The 21,654-nt window shown below is 51.2% G+C and overlaps 6 protein-coding genes across 6 annotated transcripts; 2 read left to right on the top strand and 4 right to left on the bottom strand.

Annotated features, from left to right (window-relative positions):
• Positions 1–1,104: 1,104 nt before the first annotated feature.
• E0L32_010789 (uncharacterized protein) lies at positions 1,105–1,669 on the top strand (the record flags this gene model as incomplete). Its single annotated transcript, XM_031133446.1, has 2 exons — positions 1,105–1,366; positions 1,428–1,669. 2 exons carry the CDS (start codon positions 1,105–1,107, stop codon positions 1,667–1,669), a joined length of 504 nt encoding a protein of 167 aa, XP_030989003.1.
• A 628-nt stretch (positions 1,670–2,297) lies between these two features.
• E0L32_010788 (uncharacterized protein) lies at positions 2,298–9,975 on the bottom strand (the record flags this gene model as incomplete). The annotated part of the gene is made up of 2 exons (XM_031133445.1): positions 2,298–6,710; positions 6,802–9,975. The coding sequence occupies 2 exons, from the start codon at positions 9,973–9,975 to the stop codon at positions 2,298–2,300; spliced, it is 7,587 nt and encodes a 2,528-aa protein (XP_030989002.1).
• A 1,212-nt stretch (positions 9,976–11,187) lies between these two features.
• Positions 11,188–12,247, top strand: E0L32_010787 (uncharacterized protein; the record flags this gene model as incomplete). The annotated part of the gene is made up of 2 exons (XM_031133444.1): positions 11,188–11,292; positions 11,354–12,247. 2 exons carry the CDS (start codon positions 11,188–11,190, stop codon positions 12,245–12,247), a joined length of 999 nt encoding a protein of 332 aa, XP_030989001.1.
• Positions 12,248–12,350: 103 nt separating this feature from the next.
• On the bottom strand, positions 12,351–13,208 carry E0L32_010786 (uncharacterized protein; the record flags this gene model as incomplete). Its single annotated transcript, XM_031133443.1, has 1 exon — positions 12,351–13,208. One exon carries the CDS (start codon positions 13,206–13,208, stop codon positions 12,351–12,353), a length of 858 nt encoding a protein of 285 aa, XP_030989000.1.
• A 509-nt stretch (positions 13,209–13,717) lies between these two features.
• E0L32_010785 (uncharacterized protein) lies at positions 13,718–17,035 on the bottom strand (the record flags this gene model as incomplete). The annotated part of the gene is made up of 1 exon (XM_031133442.1): positions 13,718–17,035. The coding sequence occupies one exon, from the start codon at positions 17,033–17,035 to the stop codon at positions 13,718–13,720; it is 3,318 nt and encodes a 1,105-aa protein (XP_030988999.1).
• Positions 17,036–17,410: 375 nt separating this feature from the next.
• On the bottom strand, positions 17,411–21,442 carry E0L32_010784 (uncharacterized protein; the record flags this gene model as incomplete). The annotated part of the gene is made up of 3 exons (XM_031133441.1): positions 17,411–19,121; positions 20,021–20,862; positions 20,921–21,442. The coding sequence occupies 3 exons, from the start codon at positions 21,440–21,442 to the stop codon at positions 17,411–17,413; spliced, it is 3,075 nt and encodes a 1,024-aa protein (XP_030988998.1).
• Positions 21,443–21,654: the final 212 nt, after the last annotated feature.

Genomic DNA, 21,654 nt, shown 5'->3' with positions numbered 1-21,654 from the left:
CATAAAAGCACTTCTAACTAATATGGTTTACTATTTTGAAGGTGTCCAGTAGAAGGCACATTGCTATTGGACAACATGCCTTTCATACCAAGGCAGGCCATAATTATGTACACTCGATACTCTGGAGCCGAGGAGGGGTGGCAGACACAACAGAAGGCGGCCCGGAGAGCCTGCCAGAGCCCGGCCTGTTCAGCTGAAGGCACATTAAGCCAAAAAAACGAGAAATGATGGCCAGATCGATAAGGTGCCCGCTTGGAATGGGCGAGGGAGGAAAGCCAAATTAGCCTATCAAAGTTTAGGTGGATCGCTTCGGCCGAGGCGATATTGCTTGTCTGGTAGTAATATCCAAGTACCTGGCCTTTCATTGCTACAACTTTTTGACTTAAGGTAACCAAATACAATAGCATTCCAGCTACTGCTTCCTACTGGAGCACCTGTTCGATAAGTAGATGCGATGCAACGTAGTCTAGATCCAGACGCTCAACACCCTTTGCTACCTTGTTCATACATAATTCTTTGCCCGGTAAATCCTGTAGAACTAGAGAATTCACATCAGTATCAGATCCGAAGATTGTTGCTGGGGAGGGTTACTTAATTTGTGCAGATCAGTCGAGGAAGGTGTGGATAAGCACATTGCATTTTTCCCGACAAGGCTCAACAGTTGAGTCCCCGACAGCTCAGATAGTGCTGTTGGCTGTTGGAAGGAACAACGCCTCCAGAATTCTGGCAAATTAACTTATGACTGCTACTTCGCTTTGGCCTCATCTTCGACCTTACCCCTCTCCTGTACGACCTTGTACTACCTTCTTGAACAGTATACCGCGTCTTGAAATGCTAGTGCAGAGAGTAAGAGTACTAAAATTAGATGCCATAACCGGGTATCGGAGATATCCGAGTCTGGGCCGCTGTACGGACAAATGCATCGGATAATCACTCATGGGTGGAGAGCGTAAGACTGGTACGGGGGCTATAAGATTGCTTGGTTTTCAGGAGGTTGCACATCTTCACCACTCTTCTCACGGGCACTAATTTGGTTCAAAATTGTCCTTGCAATTGCTCATTGGAATCTGATCTTCACGCTTCCGGCCTTTTTCAAGCTTCAACATGCACCTCAGAATCCTGATTGCCCTAGCAGCAGCAGCTGTCCCTGTAGTACTTGCCAACTTCCAGGCAATGTACGCCCCGTCCACCGTCATTCCAGACAGCCCATTCAACATCACCGGTCAATTCGCCCTGTCGGACAAAAATGGTGTTCCCATTGCGGCATGGCTGGGCATCTTTCCCTTCAACAGCACTCGTGACCCTGGTTACGTGCCAGATCGGAGCTATGGCTCACTAGGATTGACACTCGCTCCTTTTGATGTCAGTGAGTATTATGTCCACTGAAACTATGGCTGCTAACCTTGCTAATAATATGTCCCTGGTAGCTCGTGTATATGGGCTGCCATATTATTTCACCCTGGAAAAGTTCATTGTTTCCAAGGATAGTCTCGCCAATTCGCAATCCTTCTATCTTCAGTGGTTCCAGATCATCCAGTATGGTGTCCTCAATGAGGTTGAGGCCGAATCCTATCTTATGGGACCCATTACTGCTGGTACACAGGTCAGCTCCACGCTCGTTCCCGCAGTTCTGAAGAGGTTTAGAATTGAAGATAGTGTCATGGATTAACAACGTGTTTCATGATTGTGATCTCGCCAAGGGCAGGTAGTTTGATGAAAGCCTAGAACAAGGTAGCTCCTTGGTTGCATCTTGTCAAATTAGCTGAGAACAGTGCTCTGCTCAAAGGAAAACGTGGTAGTTATCCTAGTATCTTTCAATCACAGAATCCCCTAGAGGCATTGGTTGCATTTACTTCCGTTGATTCGTGGTCTGGGAAGGCGTGGGAGTCTTGTTTGACCTGTTGCTTCCAGAACGCGAGGCCGGTGTCGACTACGCAGCAGGATGGAAGACTTATGGGTTTGACGCGTCATTCTCTAAGACTGAATCATTGGAAGCCCAAGCTGCAGTTCGGGTCTAGTTTACATGGCCAGCCATGAAATTTGGACATGCATGATGTGGCTACTACTCGGAATTCCAGATTCAGCTTACCATCACAGAAAGCTTTGACTTCGTTTTCATCTGAGCTTCATGTTAGCTGAGATGAAGAGTCTGAATCTTCAATAAGCCGACCGGCCGTTCTATCTTACACCAATTAACAACAAAATGAAGGTTTGTATTTTCCATAAAGTTTCGAGCTTGCACCACTAAACTAGTCTCGACACACGAAAGTTCGTCCCTCTGCCCTACAAATTGCAAATCAACCCGTGCACACTGTGAATGCTTGCGGGACTTCTTGGAATCTTCGAACGCTCAGACGGCGCAGGTACCCTGTGATAAACTCATCATTCAACGCTGGCGCTGGATATTTGTCACCTCCAAGGACATGCTTCCCGGGCGGGAGAGCTTTGAACATGCTTGTCGCGTTCTCCTCCGTGTAGCCGTCCAACACAGCGGTGATACGCGAAATCGGACTAGTCGGGTGTGATCTAGCATGGTCCAGTGCCCGGTGCTTCCATATCTCAAAGGGGATAATTTCACCCGGTGGGCTACCAGCAAGATCACACAATCTCTGAAAGAACTGCCTGCAGGTTGGAGCCCGAGTGCTCAAAAAGTCAAAGTCGCAACACGATCCATGCGGATCACGAGTCGCGATGGCTACGATTGTCCTGGCCAAGTAATCGACGGGGAGTACGGCTGACATATCAGCATCCACTAATGGGAAGGCGCCCATCTCGAGACATCCTGTGATCAGGTTGTTCAAGAAGTCTCCGCGGTCAAGTCGGAAATGCCCAGATGTGGTGGACGCCGTAACGTATGGGAGGCGATAAATTGCTGCTTTAGCTCCACGCCAACGGGCAGCTGCCACCAATCTCTCAGCTATGTACTTCGAGGTCCCATAGCCATACTCGAGGTCTCCTTCTTCAAGTCCTAGACCCATGTGCTTGGGCAACGTCGATATGGTAGATACCAAATGGATCATCTTTGGCCGGCCGCGCGATGCCAAACGCAGGACCTCGTGGGTGCTCACAATATTTGGCCCGACATAGTCTTGCAGTGGCCGTAACCAGTCGACCAGTGCACCTGAGTGACAGATGGTGTCGACGCTGTCAGCTAGCAGATCAAATGCTTCGTCTATCATACCAAGAAGTGGCTTGGCAATATCACCAGCAATCGGCTTGAGCAATGGTGCAAATGAGCTTTCCCATAGATCCTGGGCTTTGAGAGTTTTCACCAGGCGCGCTTCGGCATCATTGGAACATCCAGCCCGGACCAGACAATAAGTAGTGATGCCCTGCTTAAGCAACTCATGAAGAATAAAGACCCCGACGAACCCTGTTGCACCCGTGAGAAGGACCGTGCGGCACTGCGCAATGTCTTTACGCGATTCGATGTGATAGTCTTCTGGAAATATAAAGGTTTTATCGAGGAGACCTTGGCAGATTGCATCGAGGTTCAACTTGCCCAAAGGTGGCTGTGTAGGACTATCTTTCGCTTGTTGTAACTCGGACAGCAGGGCCTGGCTGAGTAAGCTTAGATTGGAGTGGAAAAAGACGATATTAGTCGAGAGCGAGAGGCCCGTGAGGGTTGCCAGATGATTTCGCACTTGGACTGCTGTCAATGAGTCGATGCCAATATCTTTGAGTGGACGGTGCACTTCGACGTCGAGCGGGCGGGCAAATCCTAATGCCTTCGCAACCACTTGTTGGACCATGTTCAGAACAATAGTTGGGTGCTTCTCAGATTCAGTCTTGTTCAACAACTCTCGGAGACTCTGGCAACTGCCGGCTGGACGTTGGGTACTATCCCTGTGGACAAGGATTGAGCTAAGAAAAGGCGGTATGGCGCCACCTTGCTCCTCGAGGTAGAGTTGAAGTCTCTTCAGATCAAGCACAGCTGCCATTGTCAGGGGACGCCCGCTAAACACAGCTTGTTGAAGCAGCTCCAGTCCCTCATAAGGTGATAGAGGGTCCAGACCATACTGAGAAAGGTGGGCCAGTGTACCTTTGCCAAGCTTGGAGACCATGCCGCCGTTGCCTTCCCAAGTCCCATAAGCCACAGACGTAGCAGGCAAGCCATTGGCGCGACGCAAATGAGCTAGGACGTCTAGATACGTGTTGGCTGCGGCGTAGTTGGCAAGACCTGGCATGCCCATGACGCCAGAGATGGAAGAGAACATCATGAAGAGGTCCAGATCAGCATCTTTCGTTGCCATATGTAGATTCCATGCCCCATAGGCCTTTGGAGCGATTGTAGTCTCGCAACGCTCAGGCGTCATAGTTGAAAGAACACCCGAGTCCACAACGCCCGCGGCATGAACGACGCCCCGCAGAGGTCGATTCTTGCTGAAGCACGACACTACCATGTGAACGTCGTCTGGACTCGCTATATCGGCTGCAAAGACATCAACCCGGGCGCCCATGGTTGACAACTCAGCTACCAAGGCATCGGCGTCCGAAGCTTCCATACCGCGGCGTGAAGTCAAGACCAAGTCTCTTACTCCGTGGTGATTTACAAGCCAACGTGCCACACGTGCACCAAGGTCTCCAAGGCCGCCAGTGATCAATACTGCTCCATCTGTACGCACGAGTGGACGCACAGTCATGGCAACTTGTGGAATCGCATCGACAGAGTGCAATCGCGGAACTAGGACGCTGTTCCTCCGAACTGCGCATTCAGGTTCAGCGTTGAGCATGAGAGCAGCTTGCACAATCGCTTCCGCCGATTCCGACCCAAGATCGACCAGCCGCAAACTTAATTCCGGGTGCTCACTTCGAGCAGTCCGCATCAGACCCCATAGCATTGAAGTTGGTCCAGGATCCAGGTTGCGATCGTCAAGTTCATGGTCTGTTCCCATTGCTTGGCGGGTAACCCATATCAGCGGGGGAACGAGCTGGACGCGAGTTGCCGTCTGCAGTTGTGTCAACGCATGCCCCATCAAGTCCCGTGTCTGCGATAGCATGCCACGTTCCAAGTCCCAGAGGCACAACAGGCCGTCCAACTTGGTGCCATGCTCAATGCTTCCGACATGGACCAGTCGTGTGCCTGTTTGCGACATTGCACTTGTCACACCCTTTGTCCATTCTGAATCAGAAGTTAAATGAGGCTTCAACAACCCCCAGTTGCCCCCTGAAAGCACTTTCCCGGTCTCGGTGGTTTGCCACACGACGCTGAATTGATCGCGTGGATTTCGAGTAACAGTAGCTAGATTGTTGCTGTTCAATGGAGTGGTAGGTTCGTCTTTGGGCGTAGGGATAACGCGGCGGGCATGGAAGAGTCGTTGGAAGGCATAAGTCGGCAACTGCACACGATGACAACCGAAAGGTTTGAAGTAGGCAGGCCAGTTAATCCACACGTGTCGCGTATGTAGATGACCAAGACTACGATGCAAAGTCGTTGTGCCATCGTCGCGGCGATTTAGGGATGATAGCCAAGAGATCGACTCGCATTGAGGATGGTCTGCAAGGCAAATTGCGCCCATGCCACAAAGCACCTGGTCTGGCCCTAGCTCAAGGAAGATATTGACCCCTTCGCGACCTAAGGTACGGATACCGTCGTTGAAACGAACTGGCTTACGCACTTGGTTTACCCAGTACTGAGCCGTTTCCAGTTGACCAGGTTCTGCGATACTGCCTTCCACGCTGCTAATCATGCGTAAACGAGGAGAGCTGTACCGCACCGTCTCAGCAACTGCTCCAAACTCGGCCAGCATGTTTTCCATATGACGGGAGTGGAACGCATGGCCTGTGACGAGCAATGTGGCCTTACGTCTCTGCTGAGCGAAGCCTTGTGTCATACATTCCAGGGTCTTCGACCGGCCCGAAATCACCGTCTGCATGGGGGTATTGTACGCGGCGACGTCGACATCATCCTCAAGACCCAACCGTGCAGCAGTTGCAGTGACTTCGTCGCTACTAGCCTCAAGTGATACCATAACGTGGTCCCCGGACTGGGCTTGCATGAGGCGGCCACGCGCTGCAACAAGCCGACAGGCATCGGATAGATCGATGATGCCGGCCACATGAGCGGCTACTATCTCGCCGAGGCTATGACCCAGAACATACTCTGGCGCGACGCCCAAGGACTGCCACACTCGCCACAGCGCCACCTCAAGGGTGAAGAGGGCCGGCTGGGCGAAGTCCGTGCGTTCTAGCAACAAAGCCACGGCGGTGCCAGGCTCCGCCCACATGACATCGAGCAACGGGACTTCAAGTTCCGGATCGAACTTGCCAGCTACTTCATGTACTGCTTGGTCAAACACAGAGGAGACCTCGCATAAAGTTTTACCCATGCCTAGCCACTGGCTTCCTTGGCCGGTAAAAAGCATAGCCAGCTTAGGTGTACCAGTAGGCTGGGCACCATTATGAACAAGCAGCGCTGCAGATTGCGAGCGAGCTGCCGAGTCCAACTGCCCCAGAAGGTCGGCCTCATCTCGAGCTTCCAGTACTAGGCGCCTTCGAAGATGAGTGCGGGTGGTGGCCAGGGAGTAAGCCACGTCCAAGAAAGTAATATCTCCATGGGCGTTTCTGATGTGTTGCCCAAGACGCTCGGCTTGCATCTGCAGTGCTTTATCGGTATCGGCTGAGAGGAGAAATGGTAGGGATGTTGGCAATCGCGCAACGGACCTCACGCCATTCACAACTTTGGTGTCTTCTGGCGCTTCTTCAATGATCTGGCGGAAAAATGTCAGTGGTCAAGCTTTGGGGCATCTCAACACTCTTGGTTTTTGGTTTTGGGGTATAAATGTTGCGGGGTGTACGTACGGCATGTGCATTAGTGCCGCCAATGCCAAATGCGCTCACTCCTGCTCGACGTGGGCGGCTTCCCTGAACCAACCACGGTTCCTTATTCAGTACGAGACTCATATTGGCGCCTTGCCAATCAATAGCAGGAGTTGGTTTGATTATGTGCAAGGACTGCGGGAAAGCCCCATGTTGCATGGAAAGCACTACTTTCATGAGACCTACCAGGCCGCTGGCAGCCTGAGTGTGGCCAATGTTAGATTTGGCCGCTCCGATGCGAAGAGGTTTCTCATGCGCACGGGTTGGACCAAACACCTCGGCCAAGGCCGTCCCTTCGATCGGGTCGCCCAGTTGAGTGGCCGTACCATGGGCTTCGATGTAGTCTATGTCACTCGGGCGGATCTTGGAAGCCGCGAGGGCCCTGCAGATCAGTCGCTGCTGGGCAAGCCCATTAGGCGCCGTCAATGTCGCACTCCGGCCGTCATGGTTTACCGCAGATCCACGTATAACGGCATGAATAAAGTCGCCGTCGCACTGGGCGTCAGATAAGCGTTTAAGTATCACAGCAGCAGAGCCTTCGGCCCATCCCGTCCCTTCCGTATCTGCCGAGAAAGAACGACATCGCCCGTCTTGTGACATTCCACCCAGTCGAGAGAACTCCACATGAAGCCCCGGATTGAGCATTAGGCTGACTCCCCCCGACACAGCCATGTTGCATTCGCCCAGACGCAGTGCAGTGCAGGCCATGTGAGTTGACACCAGCGATGAGGAGCAAGCTGTGTCTATGCTCATTGCTGGACCTTGAAGTCCGAAATAATAGGATACGCGCCCGGAGAGAGTCCCGCCAGCCGATCCCGTCACTGTGTGTCCATTCAAATCTTCCAGACTCCGAATCGCACCAAGATTGAGACTCTGGTGGGAGAGTATGTTGCTCGCCCCAATGTAAACACCAGTTTGGCTCCCTCGGATCTTTTCCGAGGTATAACCAGCGCGCTCAAACGCTTCCCAGCAGACCTCAAGCATCATATAGTGTGATGGGTCTAACTGGCGTGCCTCTCGCGGAGAAATGCCAAAGAATGAAATGTCAAAGGAGTCAATTGAAGATAAAAATCCACCTCGGTGACAGTAGGGATTGGCTTGACTTTCGGGCTTGGATGTAGGAATCCAGCGATTTTCAGGTACGTCTGTGATAACGTCCCTTCCCTCATCGAGAACTTGCCAAAACTGCTCAGGGGTGCTGACATTCCCGGGGAGCCGACAGGCCATCGATATGATGGCTATATCCTCCTCGCCGCCACTCTGCTGAAGTGGCCGTTTGGCTTCAGGGTGTGTGGTAGCATCAGAGGACCCCGATAGATATCCTGCCAGCGCCTTGATGGTGAAATGTTGGAACAGCTTGGCTGCTGGAATCGGGCGTCCTACTAGAATCTCGAGCTCTCTGTGGACGCGTACCACCCGGAGCGAGTCCCCTCCCACTTCAAAGAAGTTATCATGAATCGTAATATGACCGTGTTCGAGAACGTCAGACCAAATCCGGAGTATCTGCCCCTCTAGCTCGGAACTAGGGATTAGATCTCCTTTCGTGGTCTCAAGCTCCGCTGCGGGATCTGGGAGGGCTTTTCGGTCAATCTTTCCGCTAATAGAAACCGGAAACTCTCTGAGTTCAACGAAGAAGGCTGGAACCATATAAGCTGGCAGCCGCTCTGCTACCCAAGGGCGAAGCATATGGCTGAGCCGCTCTGGCACCAGTGCGTGAGCTGGCAAGTCGACACTTGTAGGCGGTGCTTGTTTGCGCACACAATAGGCGACAAGTCTGTCGTCCCGGCCGATGACCACTGCCGCAGAGATATCCTTGTGGGCGGAGATTGCGGCTTCAACGTCGCCCAGCTCAACTCTGTTGCCGCGGATCTTGACCTGTCCGTCCATACGGCCCAGAAGGGCCACGAGTCCAGACGGAGTAAAGCGGCCGAGATCACCGGTGCGGTACATCAGGCCCGGATGAAATGGGTTCCGGACAAAGCGAGAGGCGGTGAGCTCCTCATTGTTACGGTAGCCACGTCCTAGACCAAGCCCTCCAATGCACAGCTCCCCAGAAAGGCCATCCGGGATGGGCGACATGTTTTCGTCCAGTATATAAAGATGCGTGTTCTCAATGGGGCCGCCGATAACCATATCGTGATTACGACACACCTTCCACATGCTTGAGTACACGCTGGCCTCAGTTGCGCCGTACAGGTTCCACACCTCGCCTGCACAATCGAGCAATCGATCAGCAAGCGTACAGGGAAGAGCCTCTCCAGCACACAAGATCTTCCTAAGTCGAGTTTGACCGTGCCAACCCGAATCAAGAAGCATTCGCCAAAGAGTGGGTGTCCCCTGCATCATGGTGATTTGGTGGCGGTCCATGAGTTTGACGAGAGCAGCCATATCTGACAAGTCATCCCTTTCAGCCACAAATATTGTTGCGCCCCCTAACAATGGTAAGAACCAGTCGGCAACGGCCATGTCAAACGAAACAGTCGTTACAGCGAGCAGGCGGTCTGTTGCATTGCAACCTGGTTTCTTCTCCATCGATAGCATAAGGTTTGTAACTCCGGCATGAGTTATTTCGACACCTTTGGGTTGACCTGTTGATCCTGATGTGTACATTACATACGCGAGATCGGAACACTGTGGTCTAGTGTTGCGAGAGCTGCTGCTCGAAAATGCTGCGGGCGTGGCGTTCAGGATTTCGTCAACAGACGCACAGTAAGCACCACTGAGAGATGAAAAGGTTTCTTTGTCGTTGTCGTTTATGATGATCAACTTGGGAGAAGCATTCTGAAGCATCTGTCCAATGCGCCCAGCAGGCAAGCCCAGCTCAATCGGAACATAAGCAGCACCTGCTCTCAATATTGCCAGCAATACCACAACGAGCTCCGCGCAGCGATCCAACGCCACGGCCACAAGGTCTCCGCGGCCGATTTCTTGCATAACGAGAGCATTAGAGATACGGTCCGCAAAGAGATGGACTTCTCCAAAGGTAAACTTCGTTTCACCGCACACAACGGCAACTTTGTCGTAGTACTGCTTAAAGGAGGGTTCGAGAAGCTCGTGGAGACATAACCTCAATCTCGGCGAAGTGTCGGGATTGTCCAGGCCGTTCCCATTCGGCGTTTCACCACCGAGTGTGGCATGTGAGATATCGGTATCCATTGTCCTTGTAAGACCTCTAATCAGCAAAAGGATTAGATCTATTCTTTAGCCAACGATCGTCATAGTGTCTAGGAGAATGTTTCATACATATACATACATGCTGAACAGACCTCACTTGAAGATGTTGCTCACAGTAAATATCACGTGCTTTGAGGGAAATCCAGATGCTACAGAATCATTGCCAATAATTACTCCCCGAGAGCCCGCCTGGGAAGCACAGTGCAGTCACCACTCTGGACGATACCATATACCCTGGACATCAGTATCTTTGGTCGATGCCGACATGTGCCTTAGGTACCATGGATACGCGAATGCATTGCTAATCACCGTTAACGTCGAAAGAATCAGTTCTCTCGCCAATAAACGACAATTTTCGAGCATGTCAAAGATTCCAGGTGAGTGTATCTGCAGCCATGCGCGTAGCTCTAGACTTCCAAGCTTTACAAGGTACCAGTACCTTTCTTGCCAAGAGCACAATGGATTGCAATGCAACACCAGTTGATTGCATCCTGCGAGACCTGCATATTAACTTTAGATGGACCCTGAAGTCGTGTTTGAGACTGGATTTTGCAGCCCTAGCGCTGGTGGCGTTACAACACTCAGAGAGGAATCTCCAGTTGATACACAAATACGGTAAAATAAGGCCGAGGAACCCTTTCAACACACCATGAGATCAACACAGAGCTATTCGGCCTGGATGGAACCTTCCTGTTTTACAAGAGTAGCATTGCATGAATCTGCATCGGCAAGTTCGCAAGACTGGTCGTCCAGTTCTGAATCTGGCAATATTAAGCCCGAGGAAGTACGAAATTAGCGACAGTGGGGCCGCAAATGCAAACAACAACAACAAGCCTCGTCTCCACCGCAGTTGCTCGGCGCTATCATCACGAAACCGGGGCTGTATCGGCCGATGCTGAGAGATTTGGTTCTCATTGCTGCTGATGAAGGATCATGTGAAGCTTCAATTCGCCACTGAGAAACTACGTTCAAGCGCGCTCAGCCACCAGGTCCGTACTGGGCCAAGTGACCTTGCAGGCGGTGCTGACTGTCCCAAAGGACACTACACGGCGCCCTACTAGGTTCTAGACGAGCCCGGTGCTTGCATTCTTTGAGGTGACAGCTTTACATCCTATCCATAACAGTCTGTCCTTTGACTATAGCCTCAATAATTAATTGATGAGTTATTGTCATAATTGTCACCAAAGACTGATCATGGCTGTTGTCATCGTTGCCGGGGGCTTGGGTGACTTGGGTCGTCCTATCATGGATGCACTCTTTGAGAGTGGCCAGTACGAAGCTTACGCGATGTCGAGAAAGGTAGGATGAAACAGCTTTGGCCGTGATTTTATAACATCAATCGTTGACCACGCAAAGACAGAGTCCAGCGGATGGTTGGAATACCGAGCGTACCTCACCACTGACTGGCAAACGATATTTCCCTATCATCCAAACGGATTATATGTCTGAGGATGCTCTGGCTGAGCAACTCGCAGCGAAACAAGCAGCTGTTGTTATCTGTGCTCTCCCTATGGAATCAGACGCGACATGCGAGACTCAATTGCGACTCATTCGCGCCGCCGATAAGTGCTCCAATGTCAAGCGCTTTGTCCCATCCGAATTCAACGTTGAGTATGACGTGGGCGACGACATTCTTCCTTACCCCGAAAAGAGATTCCATCTCGCCGCGCGACGGGAGTTGGCAAAGACAACATCGCTCGAGTACTCGTACATTTATCCGGGCATGTTCATGGACTATTTCGGCCTACCGCGTGTGGCAAGCTCGCTTCGTCCGTTGTGCTTTTGTGTCGACGCGGAGAACGGACAGGCCATACTGCCAGGGGATGGAGAAGGCCGTATGAGCATGACATGTACAGTCGACGCTGCACGCTATCTGGTCATGGCTCTCCAACTAGAAAAGTGGCCACGAATCATGAAGGTCGTGGCAAGTACAGTCTCAATGAATGAACTTGTCAAAATCTTCGAGAAGACGCTTGGCCGAAAACTCGAAGTGCGCTATCAGCCTGTAGAGAAATTGCTCAAGCATGAAGCGATTGACCTACCCGTCAATATCGCCATTGCGGAGAGATTCTCTGACCGATTTCCTCAGGGCATCAAAGGGATAGTGGCCGATCTTGAAGCGTCAGTGGCACTTGGAGGGTATGACCTAGATAGGCTTGGCGAACACCTCGATCTTGTCAAGCGTTTTGAAGGAAGGACTCCGCCTCCGAAAAGCATTGAGCAATTGATAGAAGAGGCGTGGAAACCATCATAAAACATATGGAAGGACAAGAAGGCATACAACATCAACAACCAAGTTCTCATTATGGTGCCTTAATAAATGCGTTGTGCAAAGCCATTACGAAGAATCATCGCTTCTAGCAGTAAACCTCATCCACCTCGCCATAGTTGGTCTTCCATACCCCCGGGCTGTCTTTGAGAAATTGAGATCGAAATCCGATCATACGCTGTCCTCGTGGCGTGAGTGTCTTTGCAATGTCTCTGCTGACAACGAATGGGTATGCCTCCTCAGGCGTTAGGTAGGAGCACTGGAAAACCATGGCCACACCTCGTCTAACAAAATTCTTCGTCCTGTTGGCACCACCACCATGAACAACCTTGCCTGTAATGAAACAAGCATCACCTGCTTCCATCTCGGCTGGGATAGTGTCTTCGGGTGTTCCGTTCTGTGAAAAGTCATCCCACTTGTGACTACCGGGAATGATTCTTGTCGCCCCGTTCTCGTCCGTGAACTCAGTCAGCGCCACAAGGAAGTTACAGCTAGCCTCGGGTGCATCAGGACCACAACGAGTAAAGATAGGGAACTGCCACTGGTCTCGGTGGAGGGGCTGGGCCTTGCTTCCAGGACCGATGTCAATGAGCTGGGCTGAATTCATCCAGTAGCCGCCCGCATCTTTGAAATAAATCTCCTCACAGATTTGGTGGATCAACTCGCACTCGAGAAACTCGTGCCGAAATGTTTTACTCACGGCTACCATGCCGTTAAGCCGTTTCGTGTTGTCTCCGTGAAACTCCTGCAGCCATTCTTCAGACTGTTTTGAGCCTGTCGCCAGCCTATCTATAGCCGGCTGGACCTCTTCGTTCAGACGACGAACTTGGTCTTTGGTGAAGAGACCCTTGATAATGACACCGCCATCCTCATGAAGAGCGCTCAGGACTGCATCACGCCCTTCGGCCAGGTCGACTTGCTTGAGCTTCGCTTGTCCGCTAGGCATGGTGTGAGCACGTGCGGGGGGTGTTTCCTCGGCAGACAACTAGGTTTGGGCCGTCGGGAAGTCGAAACACCATCATTATGCCGAAGCAGATGTTGTTCTCTCTTCCCAGTCAAAAGCGGTGAAGGCCCTTTCTATCTAATATCATAGTAAATGAACGCAATGCCTTATTGGCTTACGTTCGTTCTGCATCAATAACATTGCGGTGGGTCATGCAATGCATTGTGCCCAAGCCAAGCCCTAAGGCTACATACATCCTGGAGCTAGAGCTGCAATCCAAGTGGAAATCCGTGGAACTTCCCCTTTCTGATCTGTAACGCCGAGGCTGGTCTGATCCTACCATCCCTTGTGGATTGCACGGATCCCATGTTGAAACTACCTTCTGCGTATGTCACTCCACCGAAGGAATGAGACATGTTGGGTCTGTATATTCATAGAGAAGCAGCTAGTTTTAATTCCGATACCATCCAAATGCCAAATGATTTTGGAAGAACCAAAGAGCACAATAGTATCTAAGAGTTATTGGAAATGCTCAGATTCTGCAGAATGTCGCCCACAGACACTCGCAAGTTCATGTGAGCAGTAGATAGTAATCGGAAGGCCTCCTTGATATGCCTCATCATTTCCTTGACCACACTCTCGCGCACAAACTTCTCGTCAAAGTAGACCGCAAATCTCAGCTCATTTTCGCGCACAGATACATCGACTGTGAAAGGGTCACCCCACCTTTCGTGTTCATCAACCACCGTCAACCCCATGCTTGCCCCTATTTCTCCAAGAGGAGTATATGGATTGATGTTCATGTTGAGAGCATGCCCCAAGACGTCTTTGAGGTTATCCAGCTTCCTCAACTCGGTGAACCCCATGTACTCGTAAGGCATCATCGCAGTGTTGGCTCGCTGATGGTTATAGAGTAGATCATGGACTCGTTGCCGAGGATCAACACGGACACGCAATGGAAGATAAAGTGTCGCCGGGGCCATGAGGTCTTGTATGCCGGCAACAGGGAGGTTGCGACCGGCCCGGTCGGAATAAAATACCACGTCTCTGCAGTTCAGGAGCCGAGAAATAGCCAATGCCACGCTACATTCGATGATTGTCGCCAAGGTGTAGTCCAAGGGTGGGAGGTGAGGTTTTGCTAAGGTCCATCTATGAATTTGCAGCTCCTTCACCTCGCTACCGATAGCCGCGGAAAGAAGGGCCTTTGTCGATGATCCTGCGAGATAAGCAGACCAGAACTGGCTTCCCAACTGGCGGTCTGCTCCGTTGACATACTTGATGAATTGACTGACTTTCGGCGGGTGGGTTCTGGGGTAAGACTGATTTTTGTACGCACTCTCTAGCTCCTTGAAGAGCATATCGCGCGAATAAGCATCATAAATCAGATGCTGCATCGTGAGCACGAAGTGACAGGGCTGCGTAGACTTCGTGATTGCCAATCGCAAAAGCTCGTCGCCAAACGACATGCTAGTCTGCCTATCCCAACGCACATAGTCATCTAGATTGTCAACCTCTCTCCAAGTAGGCGCGACTTCGTTCCGCAGAGCAGCTTGGTACACGCCGTGTGAGGTTTTGACGACGCGTGTACGAAGCTGAGGGTGGGACCTCACTGCGTCAGACCATATCGACTTGAAGAGTGGTATGTTAAAGGATTCGGGAAGTAAGAAAACAATCTGCTGCTGCCAGTCCCAAGGCCCAGAGCTGCCGCGGCCTAACTCGGGGTAGCTAAAGACATACTGTTCTTGCATCGAGTACAATGGAAATATGTCCTCGATGTCCTCTAGTCGTACTCCACACTGCAGAGCCGTCTCCTGACGAATTCCCAGCCTAACAGACGGCTCAAGCAAAGAGAAAGGGGCCAGATCGGCAGACTGCTGTAAAGAAACAAGCTCAGGTGCCAGATGTTTTAAGACAGGGTGTGCAAAAACATCTTCTGCAACAAGGACAATATTCACTCTTCTTGCCATTGAGATCATCTTCATGACTAACAGAGAGTCGCCTCCGAGATGGAAAAAGTTGTCGTCAGGCTGGATGGAAGTGGAGTCAATTCCAAGCACGCTTGACCACAGCTTTCGGAGCAGGTCCTCATTTTCCGTAAGTATGAATCCTTCTGCGTTGCTCCTCTCAAGCAAGTTTCCCTGGGAATTCGAAAATGCGGCCAGCCACCTAGCTGGGAAGCTCTCTAGGATGTGTCGTATCCTCTGTCGGTCACGTTTGCGCGACAGGGTGAAGGGCATGTCGTCAATGGGAACCCACAAAGTCGGCACCATAAATCCAGGCACCAGCTCCCTCATCTTTGGCTCAAGTAGCGACAGAAGACTTGCGAAGTTACGAGTTGTTCTTGGAGAGAGACTCATGGTCGCTCCGCATCTCCCATCGCCACAAAGGAGCGACCCCAAGGGTTCGGTAGTGTCCAGACACAATACTGCCAGAAGTTGTGTATCGTTCGAACCAAGCGGTACTGCTGCGTCGGCCAGTACGCTCTTGGCACGTACGTTGAGTGTTTCGAGAGCTCGGCGAATATTCTCTTCGACCTCTTCTAACTCCATCCTCTGTGCACGGATCTTCACCTGATTGTCAACCCTCCCCGCGTAGACAAGTCGTCTATCGGGTAATTGGCGGACCAAGTCCCCTGTTCGATACGCCCGATGCATCTCACGGTTTGAAAACTTGGCATTGCTTTCACGGACCGCATTCAGGTAACCCCGAGCTACCAGTGGACCTTCAATAACAAGCTCACCCACATCATCTTCAGCAACCGTTACAAACTCGCCAGATGAATTGTTTCTCGAAGGGTGCGTAACCCAAATTCGGCTCGCGACTGGTTGGCCAATCTCACCCTGGATATTATCATTCGAAGTTGGGTTCTGTACGACGCAGCTGACAGTACACTCAGTCGAGCCGTATATCAGTTTCAAGTCGACCTTGTGTTGCCACTCCTTAATGAGCGCAGTAGGCGCAACCTCCCCTCCAAGAATTAGCGTCTTGAGGGTGGGCAGGTTGTCTGTTGTCAGGTCCGGCACAGAGCTGACGAATGATGGAGTGAATTTCGCAAGGTTGACTCTCATACTGCTCATGGCTTCAACGACGTCTCTCCTGCGTTGCTCCTCTGATGGGATGCAAACAGTACCGCCCGCAGCAAGAGTCAGAAAGATGTCTCCGATGATTGGATCAAAGGCATATGAAGCGAACTGGAACGCTCTTGTGTGCGAGGTGAAACCCAGTGGTTGCGTGAGATGGGCGACGAATGACGACAACTGCGCATGCTCTGTGACGACGAGCTTGGGCTTTCCGGTACTTCCCGAAGTAGCCATGACGTAAGCGGCATCGCCGATGCTCGCTGGGCACTGATAGGTAGACTCGTCTAAGTCTGCAATAGTCCTCTCTGTGACGGAGAAGGCCCTCTGAACCAGGGAAGAGCAGAGCTCATAACAGCTTGCCGAGCATAGAGCAAATGCAGCATGACTCTCGGCAATCACCGCACGAAGACGCGATTCTGGCTGGGATATGTCCAGGGGCATAAAGGCACCACCGGCCTTCATGATGGCAAGCATGCTGACAACTGCCCATCGGGACTTTTCGAAAAGCAGCGGTACAATTGTTTCTGGCTTGACTCCCTCGCGTACAAGGTGACCCGCAAGACGTGTGGCGGTGTCATCGAGCGCTTTGTAAGTAAGGATGCCATCCCAGGAAACAACCGCCTCCGAATTGGGATGTTCCTCAACCTCGGCATGGACCAAATTGTGGACCAAGGCCAATGACTCTGGCAAACATCTCATATGGTGAAACGGGCTCGTGTTGTCGCAACTGTGGACATCGATCGAGCTCATTGTGTCTGATTGGTGCAACGATGAGTCAGGTATCACGCTGGAGATACGAGCAAAAGAGAGGAAAAGGTAATTGGGTAGCCGTAACTGTTCAGGACTGCAAGGATGCATTCGCCCTTTTTATATACAACGCAACTGCCTGAACTGACATAATCCTGGATGCCTTGTACAAGTAGAGACAGCAATGAAGTGGGGTAGGTACCTAGGTAGGTACTGCTCGGTTAGGTACTGTGAACATCACCTATTACAACGACCCACACACTCTGACCACAGAGATCAGAAGCAACTAGTCTTATAACGCCCAGATATATGTACCCAAATAATACGACCGAACCGACAAAGATATCTAAACAAAACTACACCTATCTTGCTCTTCTATTAGTTAATAAGCATCTTCCAGTTCCATTCCGAAAAAACATCCAACCAGCATGTGGCCACACCATTATCATATCTCTGCCAAACCTCTTGCAATGCAACTCCTAGTTGTCCCACCGCAGCGATTCCATTACGGGTCCGGAGGTCATCAAAGATAGACAAAACCCACGTCCTATTTTCAGACTTCTTACAGAATTGTCCAGCGGCTAGAAGTGGGAATGATCCAACATTGAAGAGCCGACTGCCGAATGGAATGTCTTTCATGATCGAAATAATGTAGTCGGACAGGTCGCATAAGAATTGTTCCTCGCCCAGGCTATCAGACAGTCCCGTCGCGCGATTGCGAAGGATGTGAGGAAAGAAACAATAGAGTTGTACGAGACCACCAAGACTGTACGCCTGAGCCATGACTGCGAACTGTTGTTCGGCCGGTGGATGGAGCGGCCGTTCGAACTGTGGTACAGCCAAGCAGATCGTATCCAGGAATTTCAACGTTTTGGGAGTCAAACCCTCACTCTCCTCACTAGTAATTGGCGTTGCAGGTTTTGGACTGTCTTCTCCGTTAACTATCCACGAGAGGAAAAATGCCTCGATAGATAAAACCTCTTCCTGGAGGCTCTGGGTGAGGCCATACTGGCGGGCCTCTCGTGCAAGTTCTGTAAGCCTTCCAATCCGTGGAAGAAGCGGCGCCCACGTCCCAAGAATGGGATCCGCATCTCCGTGGAAACCGGTATCATGATTGGCATTAGTGTGTGTCTCGCTGAGCGAGGAGCTCATCCCGGAATAGTCATCCACAAGACTTGCTAAGGCTTCAACCCAGCACATTGCATTCCGCATCGTCTTGCTCGTGCGCTCGAATTCGGATCGGTTCAATGATATAAAATGCTTTGCACTTTCAAGGTAGGTAGTACCGCAGGCGATCGGTACGAAATAGCTCTCCGTCATGCTGAGGAGGATGCAGGCGACGAAGTTACCCTCATTCCATTCGCCTTGATCGATGCTTCTGTGCAGAGCGGTCGTCGCCTGTGCACGACAGGTGAGCCCATAGTCTCTCATATGTTGGTCGTCAAAACTGTCCGCTAGGTGTATGGCAGCGATGCATGTTGTGGCATTGGCCAGAGCATCGGAAGCTCCGACCAGACGTTGGATGCCCTCACCGAAGGGGTTCGATGGAGTATCAAATATCGTGAAAATCGGTACCACATTGGTGAAGTAGTGGATCGAAAGAAATACTCTAAGCTCGTTTTCTGGGCTCAGGCCAGAACTTATGGATATAGGAGGGTTGAGCAATCCGTCAATAATGTCGGTGCCAGCTTCCGAGAATATTGATGAAGTTCCCCGAAATAGCGCGGTAAGAGCGTCAAGATCATCATCGGGATCTTGGTAGATGGCTGCTTCCGTGACGCGTTTGTCAATGTCCTCTTGAGGTCGTGAGAAGACACTGCTCTCGCCTTGCCCACTGACAACAGCAATGGCCGAGAGGTCACCGTTGCTACTTATAGAGGAGAAATCTTTAGTTGAGTGTGATTTGTTGTTTGTAGAGATGGAAGGATCAGTGTCAACCGAGGGAGGAGACCGGCTTGCTCTCGTCGAGGGAGTGCGAGTTTGACGTTTCCTCCTCTTGATCTTAGGACCATCAATCCATGTGAGGGAAAGGGACGAGTAGCCAGGACAGTCCTGACCCTTTTCCACGCAGCGGCGGCACGCTGGTTTGCTAAGATCACAACGCCTATGTTTGTCTTTGCATGTCTGACAGCCTGCAGATCGCATCATTAGCGCCGATCCAGAAGCTTCACGCTCGGGTCTTCAGTACGAACCAAGCCGAGTCTTCGATATTCTTGGAGGGATTTTTATGTCCTTGGGCAACTTAAACTCCATTCCGCAAGAGTCTCAGGCGCGAGGTCGGAACCACGGTTGATGTCAATATTAGTAAAACAAGAAACATTTGCGCAGTCTTTGGGGCAAAGAAATATTGAATGAAACAGGGTGCCAGGGGTGGGCTACCAAGTGTCGATCCACTGATAACGATCAGCCCTAGGATTGGGTAGGCCCTGGGGGAGGGGGGAGACACTCTATCTTCCACTAGGCCTGGTAGCTCGCGTATTGAGCATCCCACCTCGGATCCAGCACGGGATACGGTCTCTTTAAGTGCAAAACCATAAATCTCATATTCCTGGGTACGTTCAGCAAACGAGGCAAATACACAAGTTTGGTCCAGATATCAACTATTTGAACACAATGCGAGAGGAATGATGTGTTCACTTCATAACACATGTGACTCCGTGTTAATCTGTCGGTGATCAGAACGTCTAGTAAACGTCTCCCATCCCACTGCTCATCTTATTCATGCTATAGAGTGATCATCTTGTGGGTTACTTCTTTTTCTCACCAGCATTGCCCGATGCTACCCCATCGATATGAATCTCTACTACAGGACCATGATAACTTTTATGTGCCCTGAGTGTCCAATAAGTTCCAGCCAGTATCAGGCAAGCCCCAAGAATCAGGCAAGTGTAGTTCATGTTTGCCGCCGTGACGGGGTAGAATGTTGGGAACTCGAAGAAGACCAACGTGAAAAGAACCCAACATATCATCAGTCCATTCGACACCCACCCAGTGATGCCACCCATGTGAAATTTTCCCCGGCGGAAATCCTTGCGACCGCACAACATATTGACAAGTACTGGCGTGGCATACGTCAGGTTGTTGAGCACCAAGCCCGAAGAAATGAAAGCGCTGAAAGCAGTAGTGTTGCCAATGTAGATGCATCCTAGTAAGCTCAGACAGACGCCGATTGTAATAGATGCTTGAACAGGGACACCAGTTGAAGTGTTGACTTTCTTGAGCGAAGTGGAGAACGGCATGGCATTGTCACGGGCAAGGGCCCATAGCAGCCGCCCGGTTGCAACTTGGCAGTCCAGGAGAGATGGTATTGTGGCGAAGAAAATGAGCAGAGTAAGCCCCAAACCGCCAGCCGTACCCGCCGCCTGTCGATACATTTCGACAACCGGTAGACCTGTGTTGCTGGCTAGGATGGCATCATAGTCGGAGACGCTGAAGAAAGCATTGACGAGAAAGGCAAATCCCGAGACGAATCCGATTCCCAGGACAGCCAGCAAGGATAGCGGGACGTTTCGTTCAGGATCCTTGACTTCCTCAGAGTAATGTATGGTTGCGTCGATGGCAGCATATCCAAACGCAGGGTTGATGAGCCCGATGCACGCTGTAATGCCGTTACTGGTCCATCCCGTCTTGTTGATCCAGGTAGCAAATACTGCAGTAGCGGATTGTTTCGGTTGCGAAAGAGCCGCCATGACGATTATCGTGATAAAACAGGACGCGATGCTCCAGAAGAGAGCGAACCGAATGACATGGGGCATCAGGGCATTGCCGCAGATGCTATACACGGTGGAAATGATGGCCCAGGCTTCGTATAGAACAAAGATCATCCAACGCTGTTTCCCAGACACCACCAGTTAGCCAGAGACTCGAAGCGCGGCGAAGATTACTCACCTCGAATGCAAAGTTGACGTTCATTAGAATAGCCATTGCAATAATATATTGAGCCAGCATCAATACCGACCCGGCAGTACCGACAATCCATGCAAAAAGATTGAGATAGCCTGTAAGGAAGCTTGCCACTCGTGACCATCTCTTCGGAGCTATCACAGCGGCCCAGTGGTAAGGACCTCCTGCCGTCGGATAAGAACTGGCTAACTCAGCGAGAGACAGAGCCACGAAAGCATTGGCGATCGTCACGAATATGTAGCCATACAGGATCAGCGATGGGCCGCCTGAATAGACGCCGGTTACCAATGTTCCCGCGAGACCGGACCAGGAGTTTGAGGCAATGCAGCCAATGGCGATGACGGACACGAGGCCATACTGCCTCTTCAGTTGAGCGACGTGGCCAAGCTCAGCGAGGCGTATATTGTCTGCATCAGTGATGGGACTGATAGTGCCATTAGTGACATCAACAGCATCCGAGTCTGGACTCGGAGCATCTGATGCATGTCCCTGTTTGACACCCGCCATTCTTTGGATAGAAAAAGGGTAGAAAAGCTTGGACAATGAGTGTAGAAGTTTGGAAAGATCACAAGTAGCAGCAGATTTGGTTGGGGTGTCGAAACACTCACGGGGGTTTTAATGGTGGCGGCCTGATATCCATAGCTGCGTCCAGGCGATAGTGAATGGCACTTCACGAGAGCTTCTTCCGTTGTTTCTTGATGGGGGCCCATGGAGTCGGG

Source organism: Thyridium curvatum (assembly GCF_004353045.1).
Source record: "Thyridium curvatum strain D216 chromosome Unknown NODE_91_length_158940_cov_68.853331, whole genome shotgun sequence".
Classification (NCBI taxonomy): Eukaryota; Fungi; Ascomycota; class Sordariomycetes; order Thyridiales; family Thyridiaceae; genus Thyridium; species Thyridium curvatum.
Note: the sequence above shows the minus strand (reverse complement) of the source record. Positions and strands in the feature narration are given on the sequence as shown.